The 26,692-nt window shown below is 40.2% G+C and overlaps 1 protein-coding gene across 8 annotated transcripts in view; it reads left to right on the forward strand.

Moving 5' to 3' along the window:
• Positions 1-26,692, forward strand: part of si:zfos-2326c3.2 (mitogen-activated protein kinase kinase kinase kinase 4) — an 82,736-nt gene that overhangs the window by 19,938 nt on the left and 36,106 nt on the right. For 5 of the 8 annotated variants that reach the window (XM_047353101.1, XM_047353102.1, XM_047353095.1 and 2 more), the window contains exons 4-14: positions 6,836-6,961; positions 7,087-7,197; positions 10,472-10,562; positions 10,716-10,846; positions 11,747-11,801; positions 13,138-13,216; positions 16,656-16,828; positions 19,877-19,949; positions 20,436-20,562; positions 22,675-22,782; positions 23,018-23,146. In XM_047353101.1, the coding sequence (XP_047209057.1) occupies positions 6,836-6,961; positions 7,087-7,197; positions 10,472-10,562; positions 10,716-10,846; positions 11,747-11,801; positions 13,138-13,216; positions 16,656-16,828; positions 19,877-19,949; positions 20,436-20,562; positions 22,675-22,782; positions 23,018-23,146 (1,203 nt within the window). The remainder of the gene's footprint in view (positions 1-6,835; positions 6,962-7,086; positions 7,198-10,471; positions 10,563-10,715; positions 10,847-11,746; positions 11,802-13,137; positions 13,217-16,655; positions 16,829-19,876; positions 19,950-20,435; positions 20,563-22,674; positions 22,783-23,017; positions 23,147-26,692) is intronic. The other 3 variants (XM_047353103.1, XM_047353097.1, XM_047353099.1) reach the window with 1 other exon arrangement.

A 26,692-nucleotide genomic window follows, 5' to 3' on the forward strand; every position in this document is an offset into this window, starting at 1 on the left:
CAGTGCAAGTAAAGCAGGAGTCCAAGCTGAGCGTTAATGTAACTCATAGAGTTACAGGTTACAGGTGTCCTGTCAGCAAAAAAAGGGGGGGTGTGGGGGAAAGGGAGAATGTCAGGGTGGTTTCCGGGCTTTGTTAACCAGGCTGGTGGCAGATGGGAAAAAACTGTTCTTGTGGCGTGAGGTTTTGGTCCGGATGGACCGCAGCCTCCTGCCAGAGGGGAGAGTCTCAAAGAGTCTGTGACCGGGGTGGGAGGGATCAGCTAGAATCTTCCCTGCCCGCTTCAGGGTCCTGGAGGTGTACAGTTCCTGGAGCGACAGTAGACTGCAGCCAATCACCTTCTCAGCAGACCGAATGACACGCTGCAGCCTGCCCTTATCCTTGGCTGTAGCAGCGGCGTACCAGATGGTGATGGAGGAGGTGAGGATGGACTCAATGATGGCTGTGTAGAAGTGCACCATCATAGTCTTTGGCAGGTTGAATTTCTTCAGCTGCCGCAGGAAGAACATCCTCTGCTGGGCTTTCTTGATGAGGGAGCTGATGTTTGGCTCCCACTTGAGATCCTGGGAGATGATGGTTCCCAGGAAGCGGAAAGATTCCACAGTGTCAATTGTGGAGTCACAGAGGGTGATGGGGGCAGGTGGGGCTGGGTTCTGCCTGAAGTCCACAACCATCTCCACTGTCTTTAGAGCGTTGAGCTCAAGGTTGTTCTGGCTGCACCAGTCCAACAGATGGTCCACCTCCCATCTGTATGCGGACTCGTCACCATCAGAGATGAGTCCGATCAGGGTGGTGTCGTCCGCAAACTTCAGAAGCTTGACAGACTGGTGACTGGAGGTGCAGCTGTTGGTGTACAGGGAGAAGAGCAGAGGAGAGAGAACACAGCCTTGGGGGGAACCGGTGCTGATGGTCAGGGAGTCAGAGACGTGCTTCCCCAGCCTCACGCGCTGCTTCCTGTCAGACAGGAAGTCAGTGATCCACCTGCAGGTGGAGTCGGGCACACTCAGCTGGGAGAGCTTCTCCTGTAGCAGAACTGGGACGATGGTGTTGAAGGCAGAGCTGAAATCCACAAACAGGATCCTGGCATAGGTTCCTGTGGAGTCCAGGTGCCGGATGACTGGAAAGGCGCTATATAAGTTCAGTCCATTTACCATTCACCATTATTAAATGATTAAAATCTTCTGCAGTAAATCTTTGAGCCTCACTTGTTCTAAAAAGCCTCTTTAGCTGTATTTATCACTGTATGCCTGCAAGCAGATGTCCTAATATCATCAGCCTAGTATATTAATACTGTTTCACACAACAGTCTGTGTTTGTTAACAGTTTCAGCAGCTTGAGTCACAGAACGCATCTTCATTGCGTTCTGTGACTATAGGCAGTTGAGGCTACAGGTAACTAGCTGCTAATATACCCTTGCTAGCAAGCATTTTTGTGTCTGTTATGGGTGCAAATTTATCGCCAGTTGGCTGGACGACATTCGTTTTTTCCACTGGCTCACTTCTGTTGCCGACCCAAATGGGGCTAGGGGCATTCTGTGCCAAAAACCCTTTGAGCCTTGCGCTATGAGGCTTAAGGCTGTAGAGAGCCATTTGAAGTGTGAGAAGCACAAAGCTGCTACCAAGAGCCACATACAGACCCCAGAAATGTCACTCTTTTGCTCCCCTGGCGTAGCTAAAGCTCCTTAGAAAACAATTACCACTGCTACTACTAGCACTGATCTAAGAGCAGCATTTGGAGCGACCCAAACTCTGAAGTCAGAGGTTTTGTGGATTTTAAACACAGTGGTCAAGCACCAGACTTACAACTCCAATGAGGGGATAGGAGATGTGTTTCATTTGATGCTCCCTGACTCACAAATTGCGAGCACATTTTTTTGCAGAGCACTTTGACTGAAATACAACTTGTTAAACCTGCAGATACCCTTAAGCAAACATGCAGTGCCCTACGCAGCCCATTGATTTCCACACATCTCAGCGATGGACATTATCTGGCTGAATAAGAGAGGCAGTGAGTTAATATTAAAATTAATTAGATTAAAAGCAAAGCTAACTCCAGAGCTTGAATCATGGAACTTCTAAAATATTTATTAGTTTTTGGTCTCCGTTACCGCACCTCCTGATGAAAGTTGTTCTTTCCTCTCGACCAGCTCAAAGCTGGTTTGAAGTTTTTCAGTGCTACAGTCGGAGCTTGCACTTTTGCAAACAAAAAGAGATGGTGCTATAGTGTATTTTCCTGAATTTCAATTACCTCTGAGGGTACTTTACCTTTGGTAAATAATGCTTGAGCATTGCCTTCCTACATAAATAAGACTGCAGCATGCTTAATCCGTTCACCAGCTAAGCAAGGCTGCCACAGAGTTTTATGGACACATGGATAATTCTGTTGCATTGAATTTCTGAGGCAATAAATACCACATATCTGCCAGTGATACAGAATTTATACAAGTGCTACCCAAATATTGTTGGATGTTTATTCAATCTCATGCTACACTATGCAGACACCCTGTCTGCACAGATGAAGATTCACACACCTCAGCATGCTGAATAATTGGAGTGGCTCCAACTGATGGCAGCCTGCCTATGCTTTGAATAATTCAGGTAATAATAATTTGACGACTTGGGGGCACTCAAAGAAATTAACTTTTATCCTCAGATGATTAGTTAATCCTGAAATATGAGATGGCAACATCACCCGAAAAGTAACAAACCAACTCCTGATGCAGTATGACAGTATATACTTCTACACCCTTTATTCCAGTATGTATAAAGATACAAAATGTGAGCACATCATAAGCAACACAGGTGATTCTTAGATGTGACAGGACTTTTCCCCAACAAGGTGTCATGCTTAGACCCATGTAACACACTTTTCGATATGCCAACATAGAAAGGCAGCTGTTTGCAACTGGGACTGGTGGAAAAATCCTGACCGCCTTCACTGTGAGCTCCACTGTATACTAGTGTCAATCCAACTCCCTGGATTAAGAAAAAAGCATCTTGCAATGATGTTAAACACAGTAGCAAATCTACAACAGAATGGCTGAAAAAGAAGAGTCAAGGTGCTGGTAGGCTTTAATCAAAGGCAAGACCTTAGTCTGACCAAAATATTTTGGATAGACCTTTAGTGGGCATAAATGGTGACTAAAAAACAAAGTGAACTGACGCTACTTTAAAGAAATTTCTATCAGTTATTTTTAACTTGCTGTGCAGTGATAGGACGGAGTTTCAGATGCTGCTTCAACTTTTTTCTTAGTTGCAGACATTGTTTTATTGTGTTTTTCATCTGAGATTTCAGCTGCCTAAGAGCTGGTAAAAGAACAAAGCTATTCTTATTATGTTCTAAATTTTTTCAAATCTAAGAATAGCAGGTAGATCCACACAGCTGTTTATTTGTGATGGATCAGGTTCACACCATAGAACTATGTATTTATCTCTATATATCGGTTCTTTTTTTTCATTTTTGTTTTCAGGTTATTTACTCAGGGTGTAAGGCTTTTAACTGTATCCCAGTCATGAGAGGACAGACCCAACAGCCCAGTAAACGGCCTGCAGAAAACTGCTGGTTTTCTGCCTGATTGTTCTGTCTTGACTCCAAACAGACGGCTTCTCCTCTGTGTTTCCACTCTATCAGTCTTCTCACAGCACATTTAGGTCATTGAAGCGATTTGAACTCTTACAATCCACTCGGGAGCCTCTCATAATTCTCCTGTCAGAGTACGCACATACAACACGGATCAAAGTGGAATGTTCTTTAATATAGCACTTTCCCCGACTAAATCGAATTACGAGAATGACTCCCCTCCTCCTCTTCTTACACTTTCTTGTTTCCTTTTTTTCACACAGAAGTAGTTTTTTATTAGATCTCTGTGATATTAAATCTCTTTTCACTTTAGAGTTTAAAAGCCACAGTGTTATGTTGTTGTTTTGATATTATTAAATATTAATAAGTTACTGTAGAGTAAATCAATATGAGGATAGAAAAAACCTCAAATAAAAGCTGTCTCCTGGCTTTGGGGGAGTTTACAGATTGGAACTAGATTATAGGCTACACCTTTATGATAGAATTTGAAATAATAGCGGTAAAAGTATTGACACACCTCTGTATTCATGTGGAATACGTAACTTGGTCCAAATTATTTGACTAAGTCTTTATTTCATTTTGCAACCATGCCTAAGGTTGCTCAAGTGTGGCTTTTTAAAACCATATTGCAACAGTTTGGCCACAGAGTTACCAAGCTGTTATTTTGGTGGGTCAATGGGTCTTTTAAAAATGTGAATAAAAAAAAAATCAAATTAACTATTGTTTTATTTCAAATCATAGAGCCGACACTATTAAATAAGCTTCGTTCTTTTCTGCGAAGTCTCCAAATCACATATTTGACCGGTACTAAAATAGTTTCATGGCTTTTAAATGGCCTGTCTTTAAATTGTTTCTGCCTTGTCAGAATAATAAGTTAATAAAAGCATATTAGTCAGATCTTTAATAACTTAACGTGGCCAGAGTCCACTGGACTTGATAATATGGCCATCTGGAAAGCTCATACATTAATATTAAATCATATTTTCTTTAATATCTGTTCTTGGTTTTTGGTTTAGTAAAATAATGTACGATCAGTATCATTACCATAATACTTTCCACATTTATCTTTAGGTCTCAAGTTTTCCTTTGTTTATGGAAAAATTTAAAACACTGACCATCTCAAATTATAATCTTTTGAAGTTTAAATTGTTTAACCTAGTAACTAATAACTAAACAGTTGAAAGAATGATAAGCAGATAATACCGCCAGTCTTATAGGGTAGATAATCCAATAAACATAAAATGAATTGGCTGGTTTTTTTTATTTTTTATTTTAACTTCAAGTTTTGTAGCTTCAACTAAAGCAGTCACATGAACATGTTGATAAGTCACCTTAATGGTTTCGTTAACTTTATTCTTCATAGCACTGTTTATTAATTGAGGAACTCATCATTATGGCGATATTTAAAGTGACCACAGTTGAAAACATATGCCTTTTTTCCACTGGCTCTTTTAAGGCTGCGTGGTTCTACTCCACTTGGAACCTGTTGTGTTTTCATTGACCCAATGACGGCTAGACCTATGGCTTGAAGCCCCGCCCCAGCCGTCAGTGTAAGACGCTGTGACGTTATTAACATTCATGTGTGACATTGTCACATTAAAGTAATCTATGTAAAACAAAAACAAATATAGAAAATAGAAATAAACTAAATAGAAATGATGTTTGTATTATTGTATATGCAAGGATGTCTCATATATGTTTTGTCATGTATAAAATGATCCAACGAGATAATTATCTGGACCACAGCCCAGCCAGAACTAATAAAATAAGGCTCAGGGGTTCTGATGTGATGTGGGTGTGGCAGGAGAATATAGGAGAGTGCTGCTGTCTGTGAAAACCTTCTCATTTCTCCTGGTTCCATGGCCAATCAGTGAACAGCAGTCATGTCACATGTAGTCCCTACTTAGCCCCGGTCGTACCTGCTCAGTAGCAGGGACGGAGAAAAGTAGGTACAGGTATAGAAAAAACTGCTAAAAGGAGTGGAGCTGGGCTAAATAGAGCCAGTGGAAATTAGTCTTGACAAGTCAAATTTCAGTCGGAATTTTAGCTAATCACCTTCATGGAATAGGATAGGATATAAGCCCTGTCCACACGAACATAACACCAATTAGAGTTTGTTCACACCTCCTCTCCACATGCAAACAGAGATTTCTGAGAGAAAAGCTAATTTTTTTAAAGAACCTTTTTGTGGTATATCTGTACACCTACTTCATGTATGCATGAAGTACAAATCACAACTACAAATCATAACAATGGAGCAGTTTTTATGTTTTACTCTGCATCTGTTTTGTGAGCCCCAATTATTTTGGTGAGAATATTTGGCCTAGCACTGCTTTAGCCATGCTCAGGATCGTCTACCTTTGACATTTGATGTTGTCATTGACAATGTTATCACCACCTACTGAGCAGCACTGATATTACAGCATTTTTGAATGGAATGGAGATGCAGATTTCTTCTCTTTTTTTTTTTAAACTGAAGAAAGACATCTTATTTCAAAAGAATATTTGGTTTATTGTAGCTTTGGCCAAAACCAAACTGCAAGTACTGCACGCAGATCTAGCTGCTGTCATTTACCAATCTTTAACGGTCTAATTTTGTTGTATTTGTACTTTTTATTTAATTATAATATCAAAAATCAACTTGACATTATTGTTGGGGCATGTTAATTTTAAACCTTAACTTGTTGAACTATGAACATGAAGCTAAGCTTAGAACCCCTACTGATGAACTTGCACAGCACGGTTCATATACATATTATATACATTGAGCTGGACTTTTCCTGTGTTTTCTTTTTTATTATTTCTCTACTGCTCTGCTGCAGACAATCCGTGGAAATGCCTGTCTATTATCTGCCATCACACACTTACGCACGCAGACGGCAGTCACAGTAAGGCAGGCAGGGGGCTTTTTGTTTCAGATAGCAGCGAAAGTTTCCCACTCTGCCTTGTCGTTTTCTCTTGAGTCCGTGGAGATTTAAAACTTGGAAAAACAATCGAGTCCAACTCCTTCAGCTCCCCCTCCATTCATCCTTCTCTTCTCATTTCCTATGATCTCCTTCACTCGAGTGGACAATTTAGGGGTTCACTAACTTGTGGAATTTTAGATGATCTCTGCTGTTGCTTTCTGCACTTGTATATTGAACTAAAAACTAAAAGTTTATTTGATATATAACGTAGGTTTGGTTAATCCTGTGTTGTTGACCACACTGAGAGAACTGGTATCATCTTTATGTTTGCTCTTCTGGGTTTTGTCATTAGGAAGAAGAGGAGGAGATAAAGCTGGAGATTAATATGCTGAAAAGTTATTCCCATCACAGAAACATTGCTACCTACTATGGTGCCTTCATTAGAAAAGGACCTGCTGGACAGGACCACCAACTCTGGGTTTGTAAACTGAAATTGTCCAAAAACATTTCAACATTTGGAGCCCTTGGTTCGGTTTAAGTGTGCAACATTTAGAGATTTTATAAATTTAACATCTAACAGCCATTATCTTTTTGCTTCTTCAGTTAGTGATGGAGTACTGTGGTGCTGGCTCTGTGACAGACTTGGTGAAAAAGACTAAAGGAAACTGTCTGAAAGAGGACTGGATTGCCTACATCTGCAGAGAGGTGCTAAGGGTAAGGTCAACATGAAATACACACTCAAGCATAAACACAGAGCAAAACACATGATTATATAATCCTAACTGCCTGGTACAGAAAGAGGCTGCTGATTACACGACAGCATACACTTATGGCCAGCATCTTAAGTTTTTAGTTTTTCAGACCTTATGATATGACCTTACTAATAAGTGTGAGGTAAATACAGTCTCAGATGAGCAACAGCATAATGGTATATTATCAGAGATGGTCCGATCAGGGATTTCCCACAGAGAGCAGTTGGTTTAAAACATGGTGTTATGATTTCTAATAACAGAATGACTTTGAGTGGACATTTTAAACAGTCTTTAGCATGTCATACAAGCAATAACACAGTTAGTAATGTTAGCATTAATAAAACTGCGGTCTCTGTGTGTTTTTCCTAGACCATTACCTTACGTCTGTGATGTCCAAAACTCTCCCATTATTTATATATTTATGTAAATCCAGTATGTTTCATAACAGGCAGAGGCTGAAAGCTCAAAATAATAGAACAGAGCAACTTGCAGTAGCATGCTTAGCCTTCCTTTTATCTGCTAAAGTCAGCTCTGGATCAATTCACTCCTTCATCAGTTCAACCAAACCTTCTCGAGGTAGGTATATATTGATTTCTTTCGGCAGACTCTTTCTCTTCATTCCCAAAAAAGTATGATAAAAAAGGGCTAAAGCAGCAAAAATCTAAAATGGGGAAGGAGTGACATGACTCGCACTTACCAAAATCTAATTCTCTGTTGTAACAGCATGAATAAACTAGTATTTTCCCTAGAAAATACAGATTTTTTTTTAGAAAAAGCTAACTAACTCTTACACCTTTTGTACTTCATCTGACTTGATTCTTCACAAAAGGTAAAGCTCCAAGAAAGAGTTTGACACTTACTGCTTCCATAGGAATTAAGGAGCACAAGGGTGCTGCAAGGTTTATATTTGACTGATCATCAACAGGTGTGAGCAGCTCTAAGAAAGATTTGTAGTTTGCAACTTTGTAGTGTTCAGGTCCATCTTAAAACAATGAGGGAAAGGAAGCAGTTGTGGCTGCCCATCAGTCTGGGAAAGGCTCATATTTCATTTCCAAACAATGGCCTCATAACACTTGGCAATTATCTCAGCTGTCAATCTTTACAAAGGTGAGATATACAACCATAGTTAACTATGGTTTTCTTTAAAATTTTGATCTGTGCAAGCCAAAAGCCTTCTGGAGCATGGTCCCTTGGGTTGTTGAGAGCATTGTGGAGATGTTTGGTTCTAATGGGCTACCACACCTTTTGGAGAGGCCAAAAACAGGTGCCTCATTCCAACTCTCAAGCACAATGGTGCAGAGGTGATGATTAAGGGGTGTTTTTAACTGAGGGAACTGAAAATGCTTTTAATGCAGTTCCTCTTTCCAGGGCAACTCAAGGGACCAACCCTCTTAACCCTCTTGCTTCAGTGGAAGCCATCATTTGGTGTGCTTTAATGACACGATACACAGTTCTTTTCTAATACACACAAACATGGACAAAAGAAATATTTAAATATATTTGTTCATTTTCATACTTAAAAGACCAAATTATGTTTGTTTAGGAGCTCATAAGGTCCTGACAAAGACCGCTGTCTGTGTAGTCTCTTTTAGTTTGTATTAAGAGACCTAGCAGTCCTTCAGCTTGTCATGCTGAGTTCAGATAAGTCTCTTCGCTGATGATATTATGCTGCCATCAAGGAGGAAAATAAAACTGTGCAATATTTATTTTTAGTTTCTAAAAACTAGAAAGGGCAAAAAGAAAGTTCTGGACAGTGGCCAGCATTTTCTGTGCAGCAGTCAGCCACGCTGTCTCCTGATTGGTTCGACATTACAACATCCCCTCACACACGCACAGAGACACTATGCTGAAGTTATTGTCTGAAATAGCACTCACTTCCTCTGTTTATTTAACCTCCTTTGAAGAAGCAAGAATGCAAGGACACAGAAATGTGCGCTCTCTGAAACTAGTCAACTGGTCGAGTTTCTTTACTAGAGCACATCCTGCATTCACGCTAGTGGCATGTAAAACCCTAAAATGTTTTAAGGGGATGGGCTTTTTAGTGAGAAGAAGTTGATTAATCACAATTCAAATTGTAATTTCATTATAAAGCAGTAATATTGTAATTATATATTTTTCTAATATTGTCCTACCCTAATTTAAACCTGTCTATTTCAGGTCTGGCTACATGTTTAGGGTTTTTCTGCTTGAAGCTGAATCTCCACACCAATCTCAAGTACTTTGTATCCTATAGGTTTAACTGGTTTTCTTCAAGGATTGCCCTGTGTTTTTTGCTCTGTCTATATTCCCATAAACCCTGGCAAGTTTTCGTGTCTCTGCTGAAGAAATGCATCCCCACAGCATGATTCTGCCATTGCCATATTTTACCGTGGGTGTGTTTTGGTGATGTGCATTGTTCATGTTTTGCCACACATAGCACTTTTGGTTTCATCTGACCAGACCACCTTCTTCAAACTGTTTGCCGTGTCCCTTTCATTGCTTTTGAGAAACCTCATATAGGACTTTCATAGCTTTCATTCAACAACAACGTCCATGAAGGCCAGATTTGTGCATTTCATGACTAATGGCTGTCGTCGCGACAGCCACTGTGTTGTGGATCTCTGCAGTTCCTCTAGAGTCTAGATGGGGCTGCTCACCGCTTGTTTGAGAATTGCTCTCCTTGTGTAATTTTTACCATTTTATTTCATGTTAGATTATATCATATTTATCTTATATTAATGTTGGTTGTTATAACTTGAAAAACTGTTATGAACTATAAGATTGTGACTTTTTTTTGTATCTGGCTAGCTTACCATTGTATTATTTAGTAGATCATAACCAATAATGTTCAAATTACAATCAGACGTATTAAACAATCTCCAAAAGCACACAGAGACATAGGATGTCTCTCTTAGATAAGTCACACAGAAAGCTATAGAGATGGTCTACAGAGGAGGGCTTCAGTACTGTAATCCTGTTGTTTTGACTGAATAGAGCCACAGACATTACATTAATCCCTCAGGAAATTGCACTAATTTGATAAAAGAGGCATAAAATGTGTTCTTTATAGCAATAATGTTTACAGTTGTGCCTCAAATAAAAAAGCCCTGCCACAAAGCCAACTTGAATCCCAGTCTGTATGGACCCAGACATGTGATAAAACCTCTTTAAAAGGCAGTGTTTGCCACTTTCATTCTTCTAGTCATCTGACTTGTCCGTGCATGGACAGGCTCATTGTGGACATATTTGTCTTCCAGGGTCTTTCCCATCTTCACTCCCATCATGTGATCCACCGGGACATAAAGGGCCAAAATGTTTTGCTCACGGAGAATGCTGAGGTCAAACTGGGTAAGACGGAATGCATTCAGACACAGAGTGGTTCCTCAAGTATGAAGCCTTAGGTCTCAGGCAGGGCAGCACAGCAATCATAAATCTTGGGAAAGAAACTAAGGTTTTGGGGTTTTTTCATAGATAATAATGACTCATAATTTTGTTTTCCAGTTGACTTTGGAGTCTCAGCTCAGTTGGACAAGACGATTGGTCGAAGGAACACTTTCATTGGTACTCCTTATTGGATGGCTCCAGAGGTCATCGCCTGTGACGAGAATCCAGACGCCACCTATGATTATAGAGTAATTGTTTTAGCAGAAACAGCCATTCTCATTAGAACGCAGCACAAAAATACAAAATACTACTGTTTTAGGTCAGGTAGGATTATCAAAGCCATTTTTACTTGCTAAATAGCAGAATAATGAAAGTTTTTTATTTATTTTTTATACATTTTTAACATTTTTTCCACATGTTATGGAAATATTTAAGCAACAGCTAGAGACATGAACCAGAAAGTTAGAATTTGGTCACACATGGGTCTTCCAAATGGACAGCATACTGCAAAATTAGTTACATTGTCAATGTTTTGGAGTAAGCATCACAAAGTTATGATTTCAGTCCTAACAGAACAGTTCTGAGCAGAGTTAAAAAGGTCTGAGTGAGCTGGGCTAAAAGTCCAGCAACCTTGTGGAAGGAGACCTAAAACATTTGACCTAAGTCATTCAGTTCAAATGCAATTTTACCAACTACTAAGGAAATATATACAAACTTCTGAATTTGAAGAAGACAATGAAACATTTTCTAAAATAATTCTGGCATTAATATGGCATTAATATTACTTATCGTAACTGACCTAATCAAGGAGAAGATCTAACATCAGACAGAGAAAGATAATGATTATGTAATTCATGTAAATCTCTAGTTTCAGTTGTGTATTCCTAGCATTGCTTGTGTTTATGGAGAGAATTTAACTAGTATTTATTTTCTGGTTTCTGTTCTTTAAAAGAATCCAGTGATTCACGTGTAAAATGTGAGATTTTAGTTTTAGAAATGTTGTTTCTTTCAATCCGAGGATATTATGCCATGATCTGCACTAATTACTAAATTCATAGACTGCCATAAAAACAACAACCAAACAGGGTTATTCCTAATTTATGTGTTTGCTACTGACTCAGCTTTTTTCTGTCTCCTGTTGTTTTTAGAGCGATCTTTGGTCATTAGGCATCACTGCGTTGGAGATGGCTGAAGGAGCCCCTCGTAAGTTACAAATACTTTCAAATATATGAGATATTAGAACTGTGCCTTCATGGCGAAAGGTTTGAACGCCCTGAGTCAGCTCTTAGGTTTGGATAAATTTGTCCAAATTTATTGACGTAAAACTATGAAGCAATTTGTAAAACTAACATATTGCTCAATATCAGTTAAGGGTGTTGGTAACAGGAAGTTCCTCTATTTGTAATGGGTTGAGGAACTGTAATAAGTGTAGCACCATTCTAAAGGCACATCCAGGTGCATGTCAACACGATGCAAAGGTGGAAAGACACCTGTTTTTGCCCATCAATTGGTAAAGGGTCATAAGGTCCCCTGACCTCAATTGATGATAGGTACAACTCAAACTTTTAGTCTTTTATTAACATATTGTTCTTCTTTTTATTTTGCTCTCATTTAAAAAAACAAAAACAAAAGTGGGACCACAAACATCCAGCCACATTCATTAAAATTAGCTAAATAAAACTTTCATTCTGGCTGATGAGAATAGACAAAAAAATCCCAAATTAGAAAACTGCATATTTGTCTTAGAAATAAAAACAGACATCTGACACTGTTTTTATGTTTCGGGTCTACAAAGATTTACAGATTTCCTTTTCCTACACGAATCTCTCAATTTATTCCAGAGGAGGTAAAAATGAAATAAAACCATAAACATGAAATTATTTTAATTTTTTTAATTAAAAAACAAACTGTGGCCCACAAACTTGGCAAATACCACGTGGCATGGATAAAGGTTTGGAGGCCGCTGTTCCAGTGTAGGAAAATTACAATTCATGTAACCTGAGAAACATTCCAACAGAACTCAAGAGCTCTGTTTGGCATTTTAAGGTATATTTTAGAAACAAATAAGTACAAGACCAAACTTGCTTTCTCTGTCTTTACAAACATTGCAGCATTTTTCAGGTTTCATCAGCATATACCAATACAAATGTAATTTTGTTTCACAAACACCACATTCTAACTGTCAAGCAAGGTAGAGGGCTGTTGATTTGGGACCTGGGCACATTGCAGTGAGCTATGGAGAACCAAACACCCCCAAATATCACTGAACAGCAGCACTGTTGTCAAGAAAAGCCAGAGACTGATAAGGTCACACAGAAGTTGATCGCTTGATGTTATTGCTGCTGAAAAAGCTGTTGTGTTGATTTCACAAGCGTTTGGATTTGGGCTTCGTAAAGAATAATGATGATGACACCTGTCTCTGTTTCTTCCAATGACTCTTTAAATCCCTTTTCAGTGGTTCTGACACACTTTGTCTCTGTGTTTTGTTCTATGACTCTCTGCGTCACGTTGCTCCGTTCCCTATGTGGATTCTGTGCAGCTCTCTGCGATATGCATCCAATGAGAGCTCTCTTTCTGATTCCTCGAAACCCTGCGCCCAGGCTTAAATCAAAGAAGTGGTAAGCCTCTCAGCACGCTCATATGTACGCACACAACAGGCTTCAGGATCTCAGGTGGCTTTTATTGTGGGTTTCATATATCTGACAATCAGACGAGGGACATTCTAGCAGTTTCTTACCACTAGTCATGTGAAGATAACTGTAAGAAACGTGCTTGCTGTGTAAAATAGACTGTTTACAGTGTTTTTTTCTGTAATTTCTAATCTAAATCAATTCCTGCCCTGCCATACATAATAGAAAGGCTCTTCCCACTGAACTCTGGGCTGACCCTAGCTGCTGTCTTTCATTCACTATTAATGTGATCAGAAACGCCTGTTCTCCGAGCTGCTTTTAATAGCTACAGTGGGTCTGGAGTGCAGCGCTTTTCCATGCTTTCACCCCGAGGCCTCCCTGAGGCAGTAAAATTCAGCAGCAACAGATATTTCTTTCCCTTCCCTGTTCAAAAAACAGACAACAGCACCATTTGACTCAGAGTGGTTTTGTTGTTAGATTTTGCATCGACTTACATTTTAGACATTTTTTTGGGAGTGCGGTGAGGATTGATAAACTGACTGAAGGTAAGTTGCCAGACAACATTAGGAAATTTATAACAGCTACTAGATGAAGGTATTGTTGGAAATAATACTGGCTTGTATGCTTCCTACTTTGATATGTTATGTTTTCTTGTTGAAAACATCTTAATCTTTAAATTGATGGGTTGATGGGTTTTTGTCCACAAATTGATTTCAACATCTTGGTTTGAGCTTCTATTCTTGCCTCGTTCACTACTGTGGTACCCAGAGTGGTTGTCAGTGTTTTTAAACTAATTCAGTGAAACTATTCAACTAGAAACAACCTCTTCTAGAAAATTAATAGTAAAGAAATTGTCATATCGTTCTGTTATTTTTTTAATTTTACATGATAGACCAAAATCAAACAGCATCATGAAGACCAAGGAACACAGCACAGGTCAGAGAGAAAATTTAATGCAGGGATAGTTTATAAAATGAGCGCAAGCTGTGAACACTAATTAAACTTCCAGGCTGGGCAAGAAGAGCCATGCGATAAGCAGCCAAGAGACCCCTGGTTACTCTGGAGGAGCTGCATAGATCCACAACTCTGGTGGGAGAATCTGTTGACAGGACAGTTTTTACTATTACAATTAGTCATTCCCTCATCAAATCTGGCCTTTTCAGATGAGTGGAGGAAGAAAACCAGTGTTGAAAGTTATAAAAAGTCCCATTTGCAGTTTTATCCAAACCATGAAAGAGCAAATATCTAAAAGAGAAAACCATCATCATGGTAAAAAACATGGTGGTGGCTGCATCATGATGTGGGGATATTTCTCTGCAGCAGGGTCAGAGTTGATTGGAAAATGGATGGTGCTTAATAAGGACAATCCTGGAAGAAAACCTATTATCTGCAAAAAGACTTGAGACATTGTCCCGCCTTCGGGCAAAATAATGAATGTTAACATGCATACATATACACTCACCGGCCACTTTATTATGTACACCTGTCCAGCTGCTTGTTGATGCAAATTTCTAATCAGCCAATCACACGGCAGCAACTCGATGCATGTAGACATGGTCAAGACTATCTGCTGCAGTTCAAACCGAGCATCAGAATGGGAAAGAAAGGTGATTTATGTGACTTTGAACGTGGCATGGTTGTTGGGGCCAGAAGGGCTGGTCTGAGTATTTCAGAAACTGCTAATCTACTGGGATTTTCACACACTACCATCTCTAGGGTTTACAGAGAAGAGTCCAAAAAAGAAAAAATATCCAGTGAGCGGCAGTTCTGTGGACGCAGATGCCTTGTTGATGCCAGAGGTCAGAGGAGAATGGCCATACTGGTTCCAGCTGATAGAAAGGCAACAGTAACTCAAACAACCACTTGTTACAACCAAGGTATACAGAATTCAATTCAATTCAAAAATACTTTATTAATCCCAAAGGGAAATTAATTAAGAGCATCTCTGAACCCACAACACGTCGAACCTTGAGGCGGATGGGCTACAGCAGCAGAAGACCACACCAGGTGCCACCCCTGTCAGCTAAGAACAGGAAACTGAGGCTACAATTCACACAGGCTCACCAAAATTGGACAATAGAAGACTGGAAAAACGTTGCCTGGTCTGATGTGTCTTGATTTCTGCTGCGACATTTGGATGGTAGGGTCAGAATTTGGCGTCAACAACATGAAAGCATGGATCCATTCTACCTTCTATCAATGGTTCAGGCTGGTGATGGAGGTGTAATGGTGTGGGGGATGTTTTCTTGGGACACGTTGGGCCCCTTAGTACCAATTGAGCATCGTGTCAACGCCACAGCCTACCTGAGTATTGTTGCTGACCATGTCCATCCCAGTGTATATGCTATAGTTAAGCCCAAAATTTAAACACCCCTGGCAGATTTAGGAGTGAATAATCTTTTGATTTTACCAACATGTTTCTTCTGACTGGAAGTAATACCAACGTTGTGGAGTGGCCCAGCTACGACTCCCGGCCAGGGTTCTTTCTGCATGGAGTCTGCATGATTCCCGCATGCATGGGTTGTCACCGGGTACTCCGGCTTCCTCCCATTGTCCAAAAACATGACTGTTAAGTAAATTGGTCTCTCTAAATTGCCCTTAGGTGTGAATGAGTGTGTGCGTGGTTGTTTGTCCTGTATGTCTATGTGTTGCCCTGTGATGGATTGGCGACCTGTCCAGGGTGTACCCTACCTCTCGCCCATAGACTGCTGGAGATAGGCACCAGCCCCCCCATGACCCATTATGGAATAAGTGGTATAGAAGATGAATGAATACTTTTCAACATCCCATTTTTTAATAAAATGTAAATAAAAACTGATACACCTTCCTCATAGTTTCCTGTCAGAAACGTCTTGGGCTAATAAAAATTATTTTAAATCGAAATCAACCAGGGCTGTGAAAAGTGTTGAGCTTAACTGTGCAATGGAAGGCTTCAGATGAAGAAAACGGACCTAAACCCAATCAACATTCTGCAGCAAGACTCTAAAATAAAAGGTCACAGATGCTCTCCATCTAGTCTGACTGAGTTTGAGCTTCTGTATTTTGCAGGAAGAATGAGAGCAAAACTTTCACACTCTCTACCCCATGAAACCTGAAGCTGTAATTGCAGCTCTAGATCTCTCTACTAGGTATTGACTGAGAGAACCCAATAACAATGGATGAAGCAGAGTTTTATTTTAATTTTTATGTAAAACACAGTAAAGTTATATTGTGATAAAATACAAAAAAGGTCTTGCTATGGTTGCTTGTGCCATGTACTGCAGAATAGTATATTTTCTCTTGTAAATGTTGCAATAGCTAAGCTAAATTTAGATTATTAAAAAAGAATAATAGTTGTTAAGCCCTCTGTTCAGTTGAAAAGTATTTAATGCATTAAAACACGTTACAAAGATTTCACTGGATTATTTATTTGCTTTGCTTTCCATAGGTCGAAGCGTTTCTTGTCATTCGTCGACAACTGCCTGGTCAAAAACCACATGCATCGACCCGCCACAGATGCTCTGCTGAAGCACGCTTTCATCAGGGACTTGGCAAACGAGAGGCAGGTCCGCATCATGCTGAAAGACCACCTGGACAGAACCAGGAAGAAACGTGAGAAAGGTAAGGGGATCCAGAAAAGGTGCAGACAGATTTGTTTTGGGTTTTTTTCTCAAGATGATTCACCAGGCTTGACTTCCGTCTCAATATTGATTCAGTTTTTGCATTTCCAGATAAAGCTCACAGTTGTAGCTCGTGTTGGGTTGAGTCGGTTCAGCAGCAGGAGGCTCACTGCTCTTCTCAGGCCCTAGATTTTCATTTACAACATTGCGATCAGAGAAATGTTTCACTTGGCCACAGCCATTGCCCACGTTTTTACACAACTTCTCTTGGTGAGCTTTAAGTCTTCACTTTCTGACACCATTACCACAATGCTCTGCTACCCTGATTTAAGGAAGGAAGCGGTGACTTTGGAAGGATGGAAACAGACAAAAGTCAGCACAGCTGGAATGTGAAACAAAGAAGGAGCGCCATTGTGAAAATAACTTATCCTGATGCTTTTTCTGGATGAGCTGAATGTGCAATGCCAATATCAGCCAGGTGTAAAGACACCAGCACTGTTATTTAGGATCTTACTCCGCTTTTTGTTCTCATATGGATTTTTACACATTGTGAAAAATATTATCAGATCTCTAAGGTTTAGTTTATTTGCTAAAGTGAAAGAGAGCCAGGAAAGAGAAGGAAGACTGGGCTGAGAGGAAGGAAGGAGGAAACAGAATTACCATCTGGTTCTAATCTGAGCTTCCAACAGCACACTAAATGGCTGGAGACTTTCTGCTTGCTCGGTGTGTTTTATGTGTGTGTGTTTAGGACAATGTAAGTGTGCATGCCCTCCAATGTTCCCCCGACTAAATAAAATATCTGTAGCGTCATTGTGTGTGTGAAAAACTCTGAGCTACAGGGGAGAAAAAGAAAAGGAATCAATGCTGCGGATGTGATGCATAGAGGATGTGTCATCTTTTAGCATCCCCATGGGTGTAGTTTGAGCAAAGATAGGCTGTGGTTTGCGAGATGTATCACCCCACAAAGAAATTTAAAGCAACAAATTGTTCCTTTCTCCTCTAGGTAGGGCTTGGGGGCTCAATGTAACCCAAAAACTTCACAAAAACTTCACATAACACAATGGGGGTTTTCAGGAAAGGAAATGTTGTCGACCTTTTCTTCTATTATTCTCCTTTAACCAACTCCACCTGTGTTGTGTTACCTTTTAATGTGAACATCTGGAGAGCCAAGGCAGTGTTCAGCTTTTGGCCGAGCTTCTCTCACAACAGATGTTGTCCAAATGTTGCTACAAGAGCCTCATTGCCTTGCCACTTTCCCCCCACCGCCCCGGAGCAAGGATTTTATTCTGGTGGCGACAGGAAAAACAACAAAACACTTCCTGTGTAAATATGAGCTATAAAACATGTGGCTATAAAATAAATACTGCAGTTTTGAGTAAAAAAGCGCCAGCATTCATAATGTGTTTTTCCAACCTTGCCGCCATAAGAGTCAACAATTATTCATATTAGTAGCAGAGACGATGTTACTGTAGTAGTAGGGCTTTATAGTTCTTTCCAAATACTAATAAAATAATACCAGAGTAACCCTTTAAACAGTTTTTACTAAAACTCATTACTAAAGCTGCAGTTTGTATTTCCTATATAATAACAGTTGCCTGAACTCAAGTGTTCAAAAGCTGCCATTTGCAGTATGTTCCATAACAGACAGGCTGAAAGTTTGAGTCATTTTGCTGTACTCTGTTCAGCCTTCCTGTTACCTGCTTTTAGTCTCACTCTCTCTTATGCTCTTGCAGCCCAAACAATCTGCAGAAATTACATTTCACAGAAAATACAGTTTTCGTTTCTTTTGTTCATGGTAGAGTTCTTGGCAGATTTTCGTCTTAAAGCTGTATATTTTCTCTGACTTTGTTTTGAGGCACATGAGCTCACTCTGTGTCTTCTTTTTTCAGTAACAACTTCCTTTCCTAAAAGTGTTGTTGTTAGCACTAACTGGTTGACTCTTCTTTATGAGCTGTGTAATTCAATTCAACGTGCTGGCCTAGTCTTGACTAATAGTGGCCTATTCTTGTCTTGTCAGTGCTTGGACTTGATGCCATTTTTGTTCTGGCGTTTGTTTTTTCATCTGCTTTTTGAGAACTGATCACGGAGGTTATCTGGGGAATTTCCTGACCAGCAATTCAAAACGTCAGTGTTCTGGTCTTTGAAACTCTTTGTTATAACGTTTCTTTGTGACATGGAGCTCCTTCATGCTATAAAATACACAGACCATCACAAAATTGTTCCTGGATTGTTGAAAGAAGGTGCTCTTGGAGGACATTTTTAACCCAATCAGTCCTTGGCAGAAATGTGAGAAACCTGACTACCTTGGATAAGAGGAAACCCCATACATAGATTATATCAGTAGGCTTTACTGTTTGCATGATACAGAGGTCATGGTAGTGCTCTTCTTCTTATACAGACAAATGATATTTCCAGATGTCCCAAACAATTGGAGTCATGGGATTTTAGCTGGACTTTTTCACAGCTTCACCTGTTGAAAACATGACTATACTGAAATAATCACTTTGTGCCAGGATAAAAATAACAATGAAACTTGAATTTTGTGATTCTGGGAAATTGTTGTATCAGTAAAGCTGTTTGCTAGAAATCATTAAATCTGATTACTGTATAGCATAATCTAAAAAAAAATTTGAAAACTGAATCTTCAAAGCTCTCAAAAACTTTCGTGTCCCTGGCAAAACATTTTGTTATCGCTGTAGATATTATAGATGTGGCATCATGGAAGTGAGTGGTTTAGAAATATAGAAATAGATGATTAATCTCTACATGTCAGTGGAAGTGAAAGCAAAGCATTGACATGGCTGAAACTTTTTCCTTCCAGTAGTGTCTGAAAATGCAATTGTACCATGCATAATCTGCTACCTTCACACCCAAACACAATGTAGCCGGCACAAACACAGAGCCTTGAGTCTGTATCTGTTAGGTTAGGACTGCTGTTTCATGGTTACAGCTGCCTCGATGCTGCTGTTTCTAAATGATGAAAACATACCTCGCTACCCATGAGGAGCTGAATTTTTAACCGCTTTCTTTCTGTATTTCTCTCTCTTAGAAGGTCCAGAGTACGAGTACAGTGGCAGTGAGGATGAAGATGATGAGGTCACAGAGGAGGAAGGCGAACCCAGGTAATCATCCATTTTAGTTGTTCCACCAGGCAGCATAGAAAACAAGTAAGGAAACAAGGGAAATCAGATAATAATCAGATAAAAAGACATTAACTTCCTTGTCTCTGCAATTATAAAGTTAAGTTTTACACGTTCTGTTTACTGACATAAAAACCCAACATACTGCACAAGAAAGAACAATCCACACCAATATTATAAAACAGTTTATCTCTGTCATTGTATCAGATATACACGGTTAATGATAAAGCACTGCAGTGCAAAGCAGTCACTGCTTGGCAGGCACATGGACATATATTTCGGTCCACAGACATATCTGTTGGTGTCCCTCCATGTCCAACAACAGATGGCTCTTCTGACTGAGCACTTGCTCCCAGGATGATTCTGTAACCCCTCCCATTGTGTCTTAGCCCTCCAGTGGACCTGATCACTGCCATGTTGTTTTTACTTTTCACCATTTCTCTTCCTTGTTGCTCTTTTCCCTCTCAGCTCCATAGTGAACGCTCCCGGTGAATGGACGTTAAGACGGGAGTTTCTTCGATTACAGACAGAAGATCGCGAAGGAGGCAAAGAGGGCGGTCACGTAGGAGGAGAAGGGGGTCAACAACGACAACAGGCAGGTTTTGTTTCTACCGGGATGCGAGTTTGTACACCTACATACTGGAAAACTCATTATGTGAAGTATTGAAACAAATTTAGCACATTGGGATATAATGGGATTTGTGTGGTCATGCTGTTGGCCACTGTTATAATGTACCATTAATATTCTCCCATGTTTGGTTGAAACTAAATTTCTTCTGAATAACGTTGACTAAATGGGATTTTACTCATGTTGTTAATTAACAAACCTGGTGCACCGAGATATGGTTGGACTGATTCCCAGCTTAATCGGCTCTGACCGGTGGCTGGCCGATCAGAAACTCAACATTCCAATCTTTCGCAAAGCAGTTAATGCACCATTCTTGAGCACTAACAGCCCGTACTGACAGCGGCAGTTTGGCGGGGAGGTTGTTACTGCGTGAAGAAGACCTAAAGTTAACTGTTTTTAACTAGTGAGGTGTTTAAAATGAAGTCAGAGAAGCACAGAGATATAAGAAGCTCCGTAAAAGAACCTGTATTTTCTAAACCATATGAAGACCTGCCTGTGGTTTCTTTAGGCAGTTAGAGTGGATGAGAGAGCGAGACTTTGAGCAGATAACAAGAAGAAAATACAGAGCTCAGCAAAGCTGCTCTGTTTTATCCTCTTGAGCTTTCAGTATCTATCAGTCATCAAACATGCTAGATTTAGAAATGTTTTTAGAAATATTGGCAGCTTCTTAAGACTCTCTTAAGGTAAGGCTCAACATCAAGAATACAAACATCGACTGATCTTTACAGTTACGTGTGCTAACTTTGCTAACAGCTAAGATTAGATGCTAATGACGCTAATGTTTAACATATCAACTCCATAAAGAAATAAAAACTCCTATATATCTTTGTTAGTATAACCCTGTTTTAAAGAGATTCATCTTTTACACACAGTCTGTCGTGGCCTCTGTTCCAAAGAAAAATAATTAATAACAGAAAAGCCAGAAAAATATATTTTGAATGCCCCTGTATTGTTTTCATACTGCAGTTCTTAAGTGGAAATTAGAATTAGCTAAAATTGGTATTGGTCAAACTTTACAAAAACCAAGAACTGGACCATTAATCTCTGATTGGTGCATCTCAAAACAAAACATTTCTTCAACCAAACTGGAAATACTGCCCTGGTTCCCACTCTTTAATCTCTCACCAGTGCCAAATATCACAAAAACATAATAGTATGGTTACAGACCATTGTCATGATACCTTTTGCATAACCCCAAAAAACCTTTTCTGGATATAACTTATGAATACAAAGACAAGATTGCATGCATGCTTTTAAAAGCTTTGAAAGCTTTTTTTGGCGCCGTGGGGGTTCAAACATGAGATCTGAAACTATGATAATCTTGTCAATGTCGTGTAGTGTGGATTTGGGGTAGAACCCAAGTGCAAACAGGAGTGTGGGATGTGCATAGTGAGCATTTATTAATAAAACGGAAAAATGTACAGCAAACACAAGAGGGACAGGATGTGGAGAACGGGAAACATAACAAGCAATCTAATGAGATTGGGGAGTACCAGAACTTATATACTGAGGTAAGTGTGGAGAATGACATCGGATGCCAGTTTGTTCAACAGGTGATAATGAGGAACAGCTGAGGCAGGAGGTGAGTATGGAGACTAAGGGAGTGAAACTTATTAACACAGAGGGAACTCAACTAAGAGCTCCCTCTGTGGGGGAGGGGGGGGGGGGTTGTCTTGGCTCTCCTGTCACAGTTTCTTCAATCTGCCATACTTAGCTGTACTATTTAGATGACTCATGCTTTTCCTTTTAACAATACTGAATGAAACAAAAAATGCTATGATTATCTTGAGGGGAAGGGGAAATGTAGAGTAGCTATTACTAGCCAGATGTTTTGGTTGTAATGTGATAAAATGTGGAAACGTTCAAGGGATTCTGAATTTTGTTGTTTTTCCGTCTCACATAAAGAGCTTTAAGGGTGTTCTCTTTAAGGTCACAGAAAAAAGTACGGTAGTAACAATAATAGTCCAGGGAATGCATATTCATATTATCCTTGATAACAGGAAATAAAATAGACTTTTAGACTTCATGAATAACTTTTTCAACTAATGAATTTAATTTCATGTTGTGGCTTTACAACAGCAGCAGCACAGGCAGCAGTTGGCAGAGCAGGAACGAATCAAGCAGATTCTGGCCGACAGACAGAGACGGATCCAGCAACAGCAGGAGCAGCGGCAGAAGTTGGAGAATGTGAGTCCAGTTTCTACTCTGGTTCTGCATTGCTGATTTCAGCAAGTTGGTTCACTTTCAGCCTCCTCTGGCTGAAAGCATGTCTGTCGCCTTCCATCTTCATCAGGAAGCTCACGTCAGCTGCTCTGCTGCTTCTCCAAACAGATTGTTAAAAAAAAACACAGCTCAAGTCCTCATGTGGAAAACCTAAAAACAAAATAGTCTCTAAAACATTTAATACCTCTGCAATTCACAGCAGCAGAAGCTGACGGAGAGTGCCTTTCAGTGGGCGGAGCTTCAGGAGGTTTTTTGGGGGGAGGAGTCTGATCTCCATGGCAACAGAATCCTACTGATCGAGAAAAACAGGAGGTGTGACAGGAGACAGGTAAAGATTTGGAGTCATAGTCTGTACTGGCTACTTGTGATCGTTTTGCTGCTAAAGGAGCAGTTCTTGATCTTTTTCTGAGTTTTTCTAGATGCCATACAGCTAAAGACCAGAAAGTGTATGGATTTTTTTTAAAGTGTGAAAACGTCTGTTGGTCTCAGCTACTCTGCCAAATGAAGTCATACATTAAGAAATGTACAGGGCAAATTGTACAGTTTAACTAGATGCAAGGTTGTTTTCCTGGTGATCATAGGAATAGGTTTACACAAGAACCATTTTTTTACTAAAGGTCAAGATGTGTTAGTTGATATGTTGGGTCTTTGGCCTTATTCAACAAATGAAAACAATATCCTGCTTACCAAACATTTTCAAATAAATTTTTTCCTGATATGGAGTTGGAGTTGATATGAGGAGGATGGTTCAACCGAAACTGCAGTATCCCCGTTGCAAGATGTGGAGGCAGTGTGATGGTATGGGCCTTCGTGGCTTGTCAGTGTTTGTTGTCGTGACAGAACACAGAAGCAGCCAGACGCACACGGACATCAGCAGGGGTGAACGGTCTGCTCACAGTCACTAAATGCTTTTGATTGAAGTTATTTGGATAATGTGTCCTGGTGCACATCGACAGTGACTCCAACTTAAAGTGAAAGCAACTCATAGCTCTCCGACCATGAATGGCCAATCAGTCCATTTTAATTTGTGAACTCAGCAACTTGAGGCAGCTGCTCGCAGAGCCGTTCATATCCCTTCCACTTTTTCACATTTTGTGACATTACAACCACAAACGTCATTGTGTTTGAGCGCAAAATTATGAAGCCGAAGGAAAAGGATCCATGGTTTTGAAAATGCTTTACAAATAGAGAAAAATCCGAGAAGTCCAACAGATGCATGTGTTTTCTGTCCCACTGAGTCAGTACTCTGTAGAACCACCTGTCACTGCGATTACAGCTGCAAGGGTTCTCAGGGTAAGTCTCTAGCAGCTTTGCACATCTAGAGACTGAAACCAGAAATATCAAGACACAGTTTGATTTGATAGATTTAGAGACGAGATTTGATCTAATTGGAGCTCTGGTTGTATGTTTAATATCTTTATCCTCTGGAATGTGAACCTGCACCCTGCACATCTTTTGCAGCCTCTGACAGGTCTTCTTTCAGCATTGTCCTGGTTTAGCTCCATCCATTTTCAATCCAATTTCTTGTCCCTATTGAATAAAAGCATCCCCACAGCATGATGCTGCTGCTACCTTGTTTCACTGTGGGGATTGCGTGTACAGGCTGATGTGGAGTGTTCCTTTTCCACTACACAAAGAGTTTTGCTTGTAGGACACAATTTGACTTTTGGTCTCATCTGAGCAGAGCGCCTTCTTCTTTGTCGTTTCCCAGACATGGTTTGTGTCAAACTGAAAAGGAGACTTCTTGTGGTTTCCTTTCAACTGCAGAGTTACCAAGGGTGTCTTGGCTGCTTCTCTAATAAAGCTCCTTGCCCTACGTGTCAGGGTAGGTGGTTTGAGCCTGACTCCAGAAGAAAATATGAAACTTTAAACACAGAATTGTGAGAATAGACAGGCCGTCCTCCCCAAACCCCCCAATCCACCCACCAGTCTTCTTCCTTAGAAGGGTGACCTGATAACGGAGCATCTCAGACAGCAGAAGATACAGAGAGGAGAGGTCAGGTTGAAGCATGTGGAAGCTCCTCCGTGTGATACATCATCAGTACAGAGGTAGTGGTATATATAAACCGATGTGAAGCTACCGAGATACAGATGCCCTCAAGTGATGCAAACAAACTTAAGTTTCCGTCTTTGCTAGTGTCTTTTTAAAAAGTTAATTTTCTCAACTTACAACAAAAAATCTTCCGTGTTCTCAAAATGTAAATCATATCAGGGCTTTAATCTGGGAGAAAGATCTCCAACTTTCTTTTGAGTTGAAAGAAACTGCCATTAATTTGAGCACCTGTGTAGTGATTCACACCCACCATTGGGTTTCAGGGGGTCTATATTAACAGCACTCTGCAGATTAGTGAAAAGGAATGTCTGTCTTGTTCCATCATCTGTAAGGCATGTTTAGCTTGATAGTAGAGTTAGCATTGAGCTATCTGCACCTATCGAACTCCGACTGCACAGTCACTGGTGCTTCATTAAGTTTTGATGCATCAGTATTTGATTGTGTGACACGCTCAGTGAGTGCGTGATGTGATGTTTCATGTTTTGTCAGATAAAGATGTGAACTGGTGCGGTGATTCAGATCATCAATTCCTAAAGCAAGCAGGATGGGGGGGCAGCTTTATTAAACATGTCACGCATCAACGTTTCACAGGAAAAGGGAATGATAACCTCATCAGCCTGTAATCAATACAGTAAGTGTGAAGTGTGGCTTCCTTTAGATAGTCTTAGGACCTGTCTGCAGGACTCAGCTGGACACGCTATGTTGTTTCCTTGTTTTTTAAATTAATACAACTTTCTCTCAATGCTAATTGTTAGCATTAAGGGCATAATTTTTATCAGTTCTGTTCCATCCTGGGGTCAATCCTGTCTCAATGTTAATAGAGTTCTGGTGGGAAATTAAAATACACTCATAAGGACCTCTGATTATGTATTATTTTTGGGGTTATTTTAGGATTTATTTGAACTGTTCGTTTTCCAGAATAATCCTACCGCAAACAGCTTACTTGGATTTTTAAAACTAAAATAGGATGCACAGGTTTGATTCTACTGGCTAAAACGATGAAACATACAGGCTCAAATGTACATGTACAGGTCCTTCTCAAAATATTAGCATATTGTGATAAAGTTCATTATTTTCCATAATGTCATGATGAAAATTTAACATTCATATATTTTAGATTCATTGCACACTAACTGAAATATTTCAGGTCTTCTATTGTCTTAATACGGATAATTTTGGCATACAGCTCATGAAAACCCAAAATTCCTATCTCACAAAATTAGCATATCATTAAAAGGGTCTCTAAACGAGCTATGAACCTAATCATCTGAATCAACGAGTTAACTCTAAACACCTGCAAAAGATTCCTGAGGCCTTTAAAACTCCCAGCCTGGTTCATCACTCAAAACCCCAATCATGGGTAAGACTGCCGACCTGACTGCTGTCCAGAAGGCCACTATTGACACCCTCAAGCAAGAGGGTAAGACTCAGAAAGACATTTCTGAAAGAATAGGCTGTTCCCAGAGTGCTGTATCAAGGCACCTCAGTGGGAAGTCTGTGGGAAGGAAAAAGTATGGCAGAAAACGCTGCACAACGAGAAGAGGTGACCGGAACCTGAGGAAGATTGTGGAGAAGGGCCGATTCCAGACCTTGGGGGACCTGCGGAAGCAGTGGACTGAGTCTGGAGTAGAAACATCCAGAGCCACCGTGCACAGGCGTGTGCAGGAAATGGGCTACAGGTGCCGCATTCCCCAGGTCAAGCCACTTTTGAACCAGAAACAGCGGCAGAAGCGCCTGACCTGGTCTACAGAGAAGCAGCACTGGACTGTTGCTCAGTGGTCCAAAGTATTTTTTTCTGATGTAAGCAAATTCTGCATGTCA

This window comes from Girardinichthys multiradiatus, chromosome 23, assembly GCF_021462225.1.
Source record: "Girardinichthys multiradiatus isolate DD_20200921_A chromosome 23, DD_fGirMul_XY1, whole genome shotgun sequence".
Taxonomy (NCBI): domain Eukaryota; kingdom Metazoa; phylum Chordata; class Actinopteri; order Cyprinodontiformes; family Goodeidae; genus Girardinichthys; species Girardinichthys multiradiatus.